The sequence below is a fragment of the Xiphophorus maculatus genome, chromosome 7, assembly GCF_002775205.1.
Source record: "Xiphophorus maculatus strain JP 163 A chromosome 7, X_maculatus-5.0-male, whole genome shotgun sequence".
NCBI classification, from domain to species: Eukaryota; Metazoa; Chordata; class Actinopteri; order Cyprinodontiformes; family Poeciliidae; genus Xiphophorus; species Xiphophorus maculatus.
Genome location: NC_036449.1, coordinates 22,290,573 through 22,301,606, shown reverse-complemented (window position 1 = coordinate 22,301,606; position 11,034 = coordinate 22,290,573). Strand labels below are relative to the sequence as shown.

The following is an 11,034-nucleotide window of genomic DNA, read 5'->3' as shown; positions in this document are numbered from 1 at the left end:
TGATATAAAATTTCTATATGCTAAAAGACTGTGTTTTATGTATATTTCTATTCTATTTTTTATTTATATTGGAACATAATTTGGAATCTACTATGTTTTATAAGGTGTATTAAATATATATTCTCATGACTGATGCAATTCTTTATAAAGCATGATGCCAGTTCTTCTAAACTGGAAAATATGTCTGACACAAAGAAGGAAAAATAACTAAATAACATTAAAATGTAGACAAATCTGGCTCATGTTTTCCAACAGATAATATGAGATCTTCCACATTTTTTAAATAATTCCAGTATTCATTGAAAAAAGAGCAAAAGAGAGCTGGGAGTGAAGATGGAAAAAATAACTTTCTGTCCTACCTTCACAAATGTAAATATGTGGATTTCATGCTGTATTTTTTATTTTATTTTATTTTTCTAAAATGTCTCAGATCAAACGTTTCAGTGAAAAACTGGTTAGCATGGTGCAGGATCTGTCATGCTGTGAGCCGGTTTCTCTTCCAAGGGTCCAGGAACATCATGAGCTGTTTTACAAGCAGATTTAAATTAAAATCAAATAAAAAAATAAAAATGAGTCATCAGCGGGTCCTTCAGCAGGATATTGATCCAAAACTTTAAAAGCAGCAGCCTGACCATGCAGGGGGGACATTAAGGACACATTTTTTACCTAATATAAAGAGTACACATGTTTTTGTTTTTGTTTTCTGCCTCTGATGAGACGAGCTTGCTGGATGTCGAGAGCGAAAGCCAGGGAGAGGAGAGCAGCGGTTGCTTAGCAACTGAATCAAAGACTTTGCTTGGAGAAAAAATATTTTTAAAACAATAAACAAAAACTCCCAACAGGGAGGAAAAAAGGAAAACAGACGGACTTGTCTAAACAGTTGATTCATAATCAAATGATGAATATGACATTAAAAGAAATCTAATCAGCTTGTTGACTTTATGAAAACAATTTATAAGGAATAAAAGAGGGAAAATCCTTTTTATTGTTGTTTTATTAGATCAAATCCTACAGGTTTCTCTGCTAACTGACCCACTTGTCTTTTACTGGTGAAACTGGAGGCCGTGGCCGATTAGCATACCCTGTCAGAGTAGCATACAGTGAGTACGCATGCCTGCGCATGCGCCTTAATAGGTCCGCGACACTTATTTTCAACACTCTGGATGCCTCTCAACATGATAATACAAGGTCACTTTTATCAACGTTTTGCGGTTGAAAAGTAATTTCTTCGTGTTCTTGACGCGCTGTGATTTAAAAACAAAAACATACATTCTGTGCTCTTACTTTGAAGGTTGACCCGCGAGTTTCTGGTCTCCTAGCAACTGAGCTGCGCTAGCTTGACGCGGCGGTGCTGTGGTCAGCCTGCAGCATCAGAGGAAAATAACAGGCTAAACAGAGTGTAAGCCCCTGATTGTGTCGTTTCCCTGGAAGATGGTGGCCAAACAGAGGATCCGGATGGCCAACGAGAAACACAGCAAGAACATCACGCAGAGAGGAAACGTAGCCAAGACGCTGGTGAGCCGTTAGAGTGACAGCCAGATGCCAACATGACATATTAGCCCAGACAGGTGACGTTCAGCCCGGTAGGAGGGAGATAATCATGTCCATTATAGCAGATGAGGAGTTTTGTTTATTTCCATTAATAGATTTAGACTGCTGCTGCTTGCTACAGGTATATGCTGTTGTAAAGCAGAGGCGGAACTAGGGCTCTGAGCTATTGGGGGGCTTAGCCCACCTCAGAAATCTATGGTGTTAATTTAAAGTCATTTTATAAGAAATGTATTATATTGTGTGTAAAGATTCAACAATCAGAAGTTTGGACTCATAACACTGTTCCTAAATTTCCTTTAAAAACAAACAAAGCCAGGAGTATGAGCATTTTTTTTAAATAAAATGTTTTATTTGATTAGCAGCCTTTTCTAAACAAAACAAAAAACAACCTTACTTGCTTGTATGCTTTGTTGTGCTTCATTTCTTTCTTTTTTCTTCTTTCATCCCTTCCTACTTTTCTTCCTTGTTTCTGTTGTCCCTTCTTCCCCTGTGTCCTTCATTGTTTTTTCCTTCCTTCCTTCTTCCTTGTATACTTTGTTCCTTCTTTCCTTATGTACTTCATTGTGCCTTCCTTGTTTCTTCCTTCCTTCCTTGTGTCCTACATTGTGTTCTCCTTCCTTCTTTCCTTAAGTTTTTATGTCTTCTTTTGTTTCCTTCCTTCCCTTCTTCTACCCATGCATCTTTTTCTCTTCCCTCCTTTGTTTAACTATTTTTATTTTTCTGCGTCTCTCTGACTTTTTTTTATCTGTTGCTACTATGAATAAATTCATCCATAGTGAATAATTACAGATTTTTTAATTTAAATTACAAACTCTTGGAGTTTCTGATTCTCTTCTGTTGCGTTAAAACTGTGACAAATAACTCATCTGATATCCTCCTCGTCTTCGTCTGTCCAGATCTCATGTTGTTCCATCTGTTAGACTCTTCATCTCCTCCTCTGCTCTTTTGAAACAAAATATAAAGAAATGAGAGTTGACTTTATTCAAATAATTTGCTGTGGGAAAGAACAAATTTCACGCATCATCTTGGAGCTTCTTTCAGTTGAGTGTAAACCGGCATCTGAAGATGTTTTTGTTTTCCACCTACTCCCTCTCTTCCTCCAGCTTTGTTTACATCATCCCTGACTGACTAAAAGCTTCCCCCACAAACACGCAACAAACGCATGACCTCACGGTGACGCCGGTCCTTCGACGCACTCTGAGCCCACAGTGGGAAGGAAACGCAAACTCTGCACCAAGTCGGCACTTTTCTGTCCATAACAAGACGCTAGGGTTAGCTTGGTGCAGCGCAGAGCGTCACTGTTTCTGAAAACAAGATAAGAGCGGATTAGCAACGCTAAAAAATACTACTTTATAGTGTTGGTATATTTAAATCATCATATTTATTTAATGATTTGAAACCTGTAAGTGTGTCAAAAAAGTAAAAACAAAGACAAACTCTTTTTTTACGGCGTTGTATGACTCAGTCATCAAAGGGAGAGCTGGCCCAAAGTATATATGAGTTAAGCGGCTGCTTAAGGCAGCTAACTAAGTTAGCATGATAGAAATGCTGTATAATGAATAATACAAACTAAATACTATTAAACTTGGAAAAATAATTTCTAATTGGTTCTCAAACAAAACGTTAATCTCTTCCTGGTGTCGGCTGTACGGGAAATGTGAGGTATCAAACTTGTCAATTTGTTTGCTGTACATTTAGTGATTGTCAGCCTATTTTACTTTGAAATAGTTAAAATATTAATTTCAATACCACTCTGCATTTCAAAATCCAAATCTAGTCATTATTTAAGCACAGGAACAAATGTCCGATTTAGTCTCCAAGGAGGTTAATTTTATTTATTGAACAGGAACCAAATTTTCAATAAAACCTTTGTGTTTTAGTAAAACATGTGGCAAAACGTTTTAACATAAACTATGGAGTCTACAGATAAAAATCAAAGTAACAGGGACTAAATAATATATTTTAAGAAATGCTTTTCCTCTGTAGAAGAATCAGTTTGATGATGTCATATATGCGTGTATTCATGTTAGCGGTGACACCATAAAACCAAAAACTATTTTATTGACTTTAAATAATTGCAGAAAATATTCCCACCACAGAAACAATGGTTTGGTTTAAAACTGCAGAAGAGCTTAAACTAAATGAAAACAAAAATATTTAACCTTCATCATCATCCTTTTTATCAAACTGATTCACTTTTACTTTGCAGCGTCATGCATTTGTTTTGTGTCAGTTGTGCTAATCTACACCGTGTGTGTTTGTGTGTGTCTGTGTGTGTGTGTGTGTTTCTCGTAGCGACCGCAAGAGGAGAAGTACCCTGTCGGCCCCTGGCTTCTCGCCCTCTTTGTATTCGTTGTTTGTGGATCAGGTAAACCAAGCAGGAGGGAAAAAATTATGCGTTTGGTTTAAATTTCTTTTTATAAATATAACAAAATCTGAATAGTGTGGCATGCATCTCTATTCAACACTAACAAGTCGAAACAGCAAATTCTAAGGCACTTTTACACATTCTTCATTGTAAAAATAACTGAATTAATCCATGTATAAAGAGCACCAATATTTTATTTTTGCTGCAGGTCTGGACTTTGACTAGGCCATTCTATCACATGAATATTTGTTAATTTAAAACCGTTCTCTGTCTGTATTTAGTTCAGGTGAACTCCCACTCGGTTTAAAGTGTTCTGCAGCCACTAGAGATGAGAGGCTGCAGATTTTACTAACATTGTGACTCAACAATCAGGATGTTTTTGAAACGGCTCATTTTCTAAACACCAAAAAGCCTTAACTTACTGCCAAAAATGTCTGGGTGTTTTTTTTAAACACTTGGTCTGTTTTTAGAAACAATATAGACCTAAGTGGAGGTATAAAAATGTGCAAAATGTGAATTTTGCATAATAAATAATTAAAATTTCAATAGCCAACATTGAGGAAAAGGTGGAAAATTTCAAAGGTTCTGGAGACGCCTGAACAGAACAGATCTGCAGCTCTTTAGCTAACATTTTAGTGAGTGTAAGAGTGACATATTTTCTTTTGGTGTTACTCTACAAACGTTGAGTTTCTAATGTTGGTCACGGAAACGTCCTGACTTGTGCGTCTCTGGGCTGTCAGCCATATTCCAGATCATCCAGAGTATCCGTATGGGGATGTGACACAAGGGGCGGGCCGTGACCCTTGACCCCCTCCTCATGCCCTCACTGAGCCCGGCTAGCCACCACCTGCACACTTGAGCCCTCATCCCCCACAGAGCGACCTCTGACCCCCATCAGCGTTTCCAGTGTTGCAGTCTGTGGTGCTGACAGCTTTTCTACGGACAGTCTAAAACCACGCCGGATGCGAAACGACTTTCATTCGTCGCTTGGCTCCTGTGTGCGTGTATATATATGTGTGTGTGTGTATATAGAGGTGTGTGTGTGTGTGTGTGTGTGTGTGTGTGAGCTGGCGGTGAATCCTGCTGACTATGTGCCATAACTGTTATTTTCTTCTGTACTGTACGAATGAAGAATGTGGGTTTTTGGTGGGTTTTTTTGTTGTTTTTCAAATAAATGTGAAGCAGTCGGAGCCGTCACTGTTTGTTCTGAAAACTGGGTCACATGTTGGTGGAAATGTGGTTAAAACTAAAGATCAATAAGATTTATTTCACTGCAGACTGAAGCCAGAGCAGAAAAATATATCTCAAGGTTTCTGCAGGTTTCACCAACTCAAATTTAAGTTTGTTTTTTAAAAGAAAACCCTAAAGGAAATTTCAAACCTGTATCACGACAGAAATGCACTAAAGAAAATTGCTTATTTTATTTACTAGAAGTCTTAAGACGTTTCTTTTTATCAACATTTTTGGTTAACTTTCTTAATGTTTTTTTACAATATATATATATTTTTTCATTATTTTATTTTTAGATCTTTGTTGCACTTTGAGATATCAATATATAAATGGCATTATAAATAAAATTATTATTATTACTACTAGTAGTAGTGCAAAGCTTTTTCACACACAATGTAAAAAAATAAATAAATCAGAGTTGGGTAGTAACTAGTTACTGTAGATGTAAGTGAGCAAACCAGGTGACGTCGTCATGGTGATTGGTGCACCAGCATATTGTGGTTGATTTCTCCAGTGGTTTGAAGGTAGGAAACAGGTAAGGCTGGGGTAGGAATGGCAGCTGGGAAGGAAGGTTGGCATTGGAGCCCTATTTGTAACCCTACTTCTGCAGGCTGCACAGTGGTGCAGTTGGTAGCACTATTGCCTTGCACCAAGAAGGTCCTGGGTTCAAATCCCAACCCAGAGTTTTTCTGCATGTTCTCTCCAACTTCCCCCCTCAGTCCAAAAGGTGTCAGATTGACTGGTCCCTAAATACTCCATAGGTGTGGGTGCATGCTTGTTTTTGTCCTGGTTGCCCTGTGACGAACTGGCGACCTCTCCAGGGTGACCCCGCCTCTCGCCCGTTGGAGAAAGGAACCAGCAGCCATCATGGGGGTTTACAAACATGCACAATGGATGGAAACAGAAGTAGTTGAAGGATATGAATACATTTTAAAGTTTGAATGCCGTTTGAAGTTGAAAAGTAGTTGGCTGCGAAAAATGTTTTTAGCTGAATTTTTCAGAAATTATGGGATGTTCCATTTATTTCAATGGGGCCCAAGATGATGTAGACACAAAGCTGAATATTTTATAAACCGTTGAATATGTCAATACCAAAACAGGTAGTCATTTTCCTAAATGAGCAGAATATGGTAAAAGTTTAATGGTTTAAATGGCTCAAAGAGGAAGTAAAGTGGTGAAAAGTTTACGGAAAAAAGTGGAGAAACTCGAGAAACTAATAATATGTAGCAACAAAAATATGTTTCCATCAACATGTGGAAAGCTCAGCGCTGTCTGCTCGACTTGGTGTAGTGCTAAGCTGGAGATTAATTTAGGATAAAATTATTAATATTGTGAAAGTAAAACTACTATTTGAATCAGGTGGAAAAACTGCCACCTGAGTCTTGGGTAGAAAATTTACAATCAAATATTTTTCATTTTAATTTATATATTCTTTGTAGTTTTGGCTAAACTTTTGGACTGAGTGTGTTGTTCTTTCAGCAAATTACCTTTTGTAGAGAGGTTATACTTAAACGATGATTACTTTTTAACTAAATTAGGTACAACTAATCATTTCTGCCTTAGTTATGAATTAACATTTTTTCAGCTTCAGTTTGGTTAACAACTTTCTTGCATGAGCTGCAGAATAATAAAAATCTCAACAAGAGCCTATTAGGCAACATGAAGTAGGTCAAAAGATCTAAGACTTAATTTTTAAGGTTTTCCAGCAGAAAACAAATTTAATGGAACTCATCTTGTTGACTGAGACAAAGACGGCGACCAGGTTTTTACTCTTAAGCAGGTTTATTGAAAGTTGTGAAGTGTGGCTGTCAAGTGCAATTGTAGGTATGTTATCTCATCCGGTCTTTGAAGAAACATGCACAGAACATGAGTATACAACTGATACACAGAATGAAAAACAATAACATCTTCAGAGCCTTTTCCTTTTTATTTTTCTTCCTAAGTTTGCTTTTTCAGATCCAAAAGGGTTTCACTGTCAAAAAAAGAGAAGAAAAAATAAACCCCAAAAGGTGCAATATTTAACAAAAAGAGCAATGAGAAATGGTGTACAGTCAGAGTTAACGTTGCAGTAAAAGAGTTGGACAACATTGGTTGTTGCCAGTTAAATAACCTAACCCTCCATCCAAAGTCCAGAAATTACAGCATTAAAGATGGCTGACACAGACTCCTCCGCATCAATCTGCGTGACCTAGATAGCATCTGTTCTTCCTTCCTCTTCCTCCTTTTTTACATCCTACTTACACTATACAGAAATGTACATATGCCCGTTGAACTTTTACCAAAAAAGAAAAATGCAGCTTAGCCCAAAGTGTCGATGGAAGCTGAAGAAACAACATGCCGGCAACAGCGAGCTTCATCGAGGGCAAAATGACGAGCCTGAAAGGGAAATACTGAAAATAGATTTATCATCATCATCATCATCTTCATCGTAAGAAACCAGGTTTTTGTTCAACCCACAGTTTGAGTAACTTCATCAATGCTGCCGAGTGTTGAAAATAACCTCCTCCCCCATTCCAGATGGGGACTTTGACGTGATAATAATATTAATAATAATGGCTCACAATCTTTTTCTGTCACTGAGAAGAACTTCTTCATCTCTCAAGATCTCGCCTCGGCAAAGAACCGCTTTTTATTTACATCATTCAGCAAAACAACGACAACCAGAACCACCAGAACCGCCTGCTGCTGCTGCTGTCAGCGTCAAACCCAGACACAGTGATCGTTTTAATGAAAGCGTAACGTCGTCACTGACTGTTTCTTCATGGTAGCACATTCTTGTTGATGACTGAGGGCTATTTGGCAAATGTGTGATGATTCCTGGCCGCCTCACACACACAGCATAGGAAGATTGTCCACTGCGCTCGCTCGTCCCGCTGGCTGCATCCTTCAGAGATAAATATGTGCAAATTCTCATCTTGACAGCGTCGACCTCCGGCTGAGGAAGGCAAACTGCGGCGCCGTGGCCACTAAAACGTGAGAGGTTGCTCAGTTTGTGTCGTCGGGCTACGCCGAGGGGCCGGCGCTGTGCGAGGCGGGCTGGGCCAGGCTGGCGGCGGTGGCGCTGGGCGGTCCAGAGGGAGCGGCGGTCTGCGGGGCGGGCGGCGAGCCGGTCTGGACCTGGGCCTGGAACTGGGCCATCTGCTCCGGGCTGGCCAGCGTCTTCAGCAGCGTGTTCTCCTGCTCCAGCTGAGAGTTTCGCTCGATCAGCTCCTTGATCTGCTCCTTCAGGACCTCCACCTCCTCGCGCACGGCGTACATCAGGTGGCTCTTCACCAGGTCCTGCAGACACACACACGGTTAGTGACACCGATTACAAGTTTCTGAACCATTACCGATCCTTAAAAAGCCTGACCTGCCCATTCCGATCTGTTTTATTTGAATTGTTGCTAAATGTATCAAGAAAGTGGCTGAGTTGGTGACAGACGGTTGACTGTGACCTGGTGTGCGGGGCTAACAATCAAACCTCTCTAACGGGAGATAAGAGGTCAGAGGTCGATTTTAGACGTTTGCTGAGGCAGATGAGATCAGAGGATAAGATCATCTTCACGTGCAAGTATCAGCCGATCACTGATCTCCAAAAGTTAAAGGAAATTGGTGCCAATAAATCAGTGCTAATTAGTGACCAGTATATCATCCACCTGGCAGGCCACTAGGCTTAAGCATTGTTTATTTATTCAGTCTAAATTTTTTTTTAATACAGCAGTAACCATGACAACAAAGATGGGTTAAAGAGTTGGAAACAATGAGACGGTTGGAGTCTTCATAAAAATCAAGAAAATTATGGACAACCAAAAAAAAATTTGTGTCTTCAGTCAGAGGTGACTTAAAATTCACTCCAATACAGACTGCTACAGGAGATCTTTGCTGCCAATAGCCATCGCTGTCTGCGATATCCTATCAATCATGTTTTGATCCAATTATTGGCAGTAATTTTAGCTGCAGATTCAATCTCTACTAACAATCAGGTTTTCAGTAAAAGAATGCTATGTGGCTGCATTTTAGGCAGTAAAATGTTTATGTTCATATTTAAAAAAGGAATTAGTTACACATTTGCATAGTTTACTGCATGTCTAACATTGTATAAAAAAGACTTCAGTAGTTAAATTTAAAGAATCTGCAGAATGTGTCAATTCTTTTTATCTGATTAATCAACATGAAATTGTTAGTTGCAGCTCTAATAAAATGTAAAACAAAAATAAAGGTTATATTTTTGTAAACATGTCTATTCACAGTTTTTTTTTTTTTTTTTTTTACAAACGAGGAAGATGAAGCAGAATTAGTGCAAAATGCAAACTCTGCACCACGGTGAACAGTTTGTGTCCAGGGTGTGTGTGGTCTGCAGAAATATTATATTCTTTTTTAGTCTTTAATGTCATTAAGCTGCAGATTTTGTGTTTATTCCTAAACATTTTGGTGCCTCTTTATGTAGGAACAAAAACAACTGATAAATCTATGAGTGCAATTTACTTTACATGAGAATGTAATTAACTCAATTCTCATTTCACTCCAGAGGAACCAAAACAAAAACATATATTTTTCCTCTGAAAAAATATCAGGAAGGTTTGGTAAAAGTGGCTCTGTGGATAGTAAAAGCTGTTAATCGCTGGTTAAAACCCTAAATTAACTGATAAATTAGTTAATAACTGCACAGTTTCTTAGAGTTTAAAGTAAAAATTGCCAATCATAATTAAGAAAACTAAATGGCCCCTGGGACATAAGAATCTATTACTGTGGCTTCAAGTAGTCAATATACAAAATTATTGTTTTAATATCAACACATAATTTCATGAGTTTTTGTACTACAGGAATTTGTGAAGGAATCATCATCATAATAGTTTTATAAAACTGAGCTTTTCTTCAATAGTTGCATTTAATAGTCTGAAACAGTGGAGCTCCTGCCGGCTCTGGACAGACATGTTTCAGTGAATTGAGGTGAAAACACAACACAAGGTGTGTTTTCGTCCTGCATAACATCACTGTAACGTATCCGCCTGCTTTAGAAATGTTTATATAAGGGTCATGATGTGGCAGCAGCAACAGTAAATAAGTTAACTATTTTAAACTAAAATAATTAAACTAATCAATCTAAATTAAACAGATATGCTTTAAAACATAGTTCTTAATTTCTAAAAACTCATATTTAATATGTGTTTAACGGAGGATAATTTGAATGCGGCAGCTTTTGTTCTTGACCCGATTCTAAAATGGTTAATGTGCCAAAACAAAATGTATATCAAATAAGAGAAGCAAAACCTGGAATGAACTGGACTGGATATATAAAATAAACCTTTAAACATTAATGGTTGTCTAGTAACATATAAATATCAACATTTTGTACGTTCATATTCACTTAACTTTGTATAGTTATATTGTCATTTTTAAATTATATTTATCTTTGTCAATCTAAAAAATATATTTAAAATAGATTTTAAAAATTTCACTAATAAGCTGAAAAATTTGTGAATATCTGATCCTTTGTTCTTTATTTGATATAATCTATAAATAATATATATTTTTAAAAATCAGAAAAACGGGAAAAATGAGGAAGAAAATCCCTTGGCTGCCAACTCTAACTCCGCCCACATCTCGGCGCATTCAGCCAATCAGAAGGCGAGATATTTATACCAAGGCGTGAGAGTCTTCCAGTTTGCCTAGCAACAGCCCTGACAACGGAGATAGCGAAACAGAAAACAAACCGCAATTTCGCTTTACAGAGCATTTTAAAAATGATTATCTTAAATTTAATTAATTAAAAAACAACAATGAGATAACGCTACATTAAAACACTGAGACGGAATAAGAATAAATATTTTCTTTTTCGCTGTTGAAATTACAACTCTATTTAGTTATCGTTTGTAACAGAAGATTTAATTTAATTTTACACG

At 37.7% G+C, this 11,034-nt stretch overlaps 2 protein-coding genes across 3 annotated transcripts in view; one reads left to right on the top strand and one right to left on the bottom strand.

Moving 5' to 3' along the window:
- The first annotated feature begins 1,291 nt into the window (after nucleotides 1–1,291).
- On the top strand, nucleotides 1,292–5,378 carry LOC102236776 (stress-associated endoplasmic reticulum protein 2). Its single transcript, XM_005807668.3, has 3 exons — nucleotides 1,292–1,515; nucleotides 3,847–3,919; nucleotides 4,660–5,378. Exons 1-3 carry the CDS (start codon nucleotides 1,432–1,434, stop codon nucleotides 4,698–4,700), a joined length of 198 nt encoding a protein of 65 aa, XP_005807725.1. The 5' UTR covers nucleotides 1,292–1,431; the 3' UTR covers nucleotides 4,701–5,378.
- A 1,534-nt stretch (nucleotides 5,379–6,912) lies between these two features.
- Nucleotides 6,913–11,034, bottom strand: part of LOC102219075 (TSC22 domain family protein 1-like) — a 32,688-nt gene continuing 28,566 nt past the window's right edge. For both annotated transcript variants that reach the window (XM_023336808.1, XM_023336809.1), the window contains exon 3: nucleotides 6,913–8,428. In XM_023336808.1, the coding sequence (XP_023192576.1) occupies nucleotides 8,153–8,428 (276 nt within the window). In that variant the 3' untranslated portion in view covers nucleotides 6,913–8,152. The remainder of the gene's footprint in view (nucleotides 8,429–11,034) is intronic.

Coding starts and splice junctions, on each gene's coding strand:
- LOC102236776 (XM_005807668.3), top strand. CDS start 1,432: ATGGTGGCCAAACAGAGGATCCGGATGGCCAACGAGAAACACAGCAAG. Junction 1,516..3,846: donor GAAACGTAGCCAAGACGCTG/GTGAGCCGTTAG, acceptor TGTTTCTCGTAG/CGACCGCAAGAGGAGAAGTA. Junction 3,920..4,659: donor ATTCGTTGTTTGTGGATCAG/GTAAACCAAGCA, acceptor CTGGGCTGTCAG/CCATATTCCAGATCATCCAG.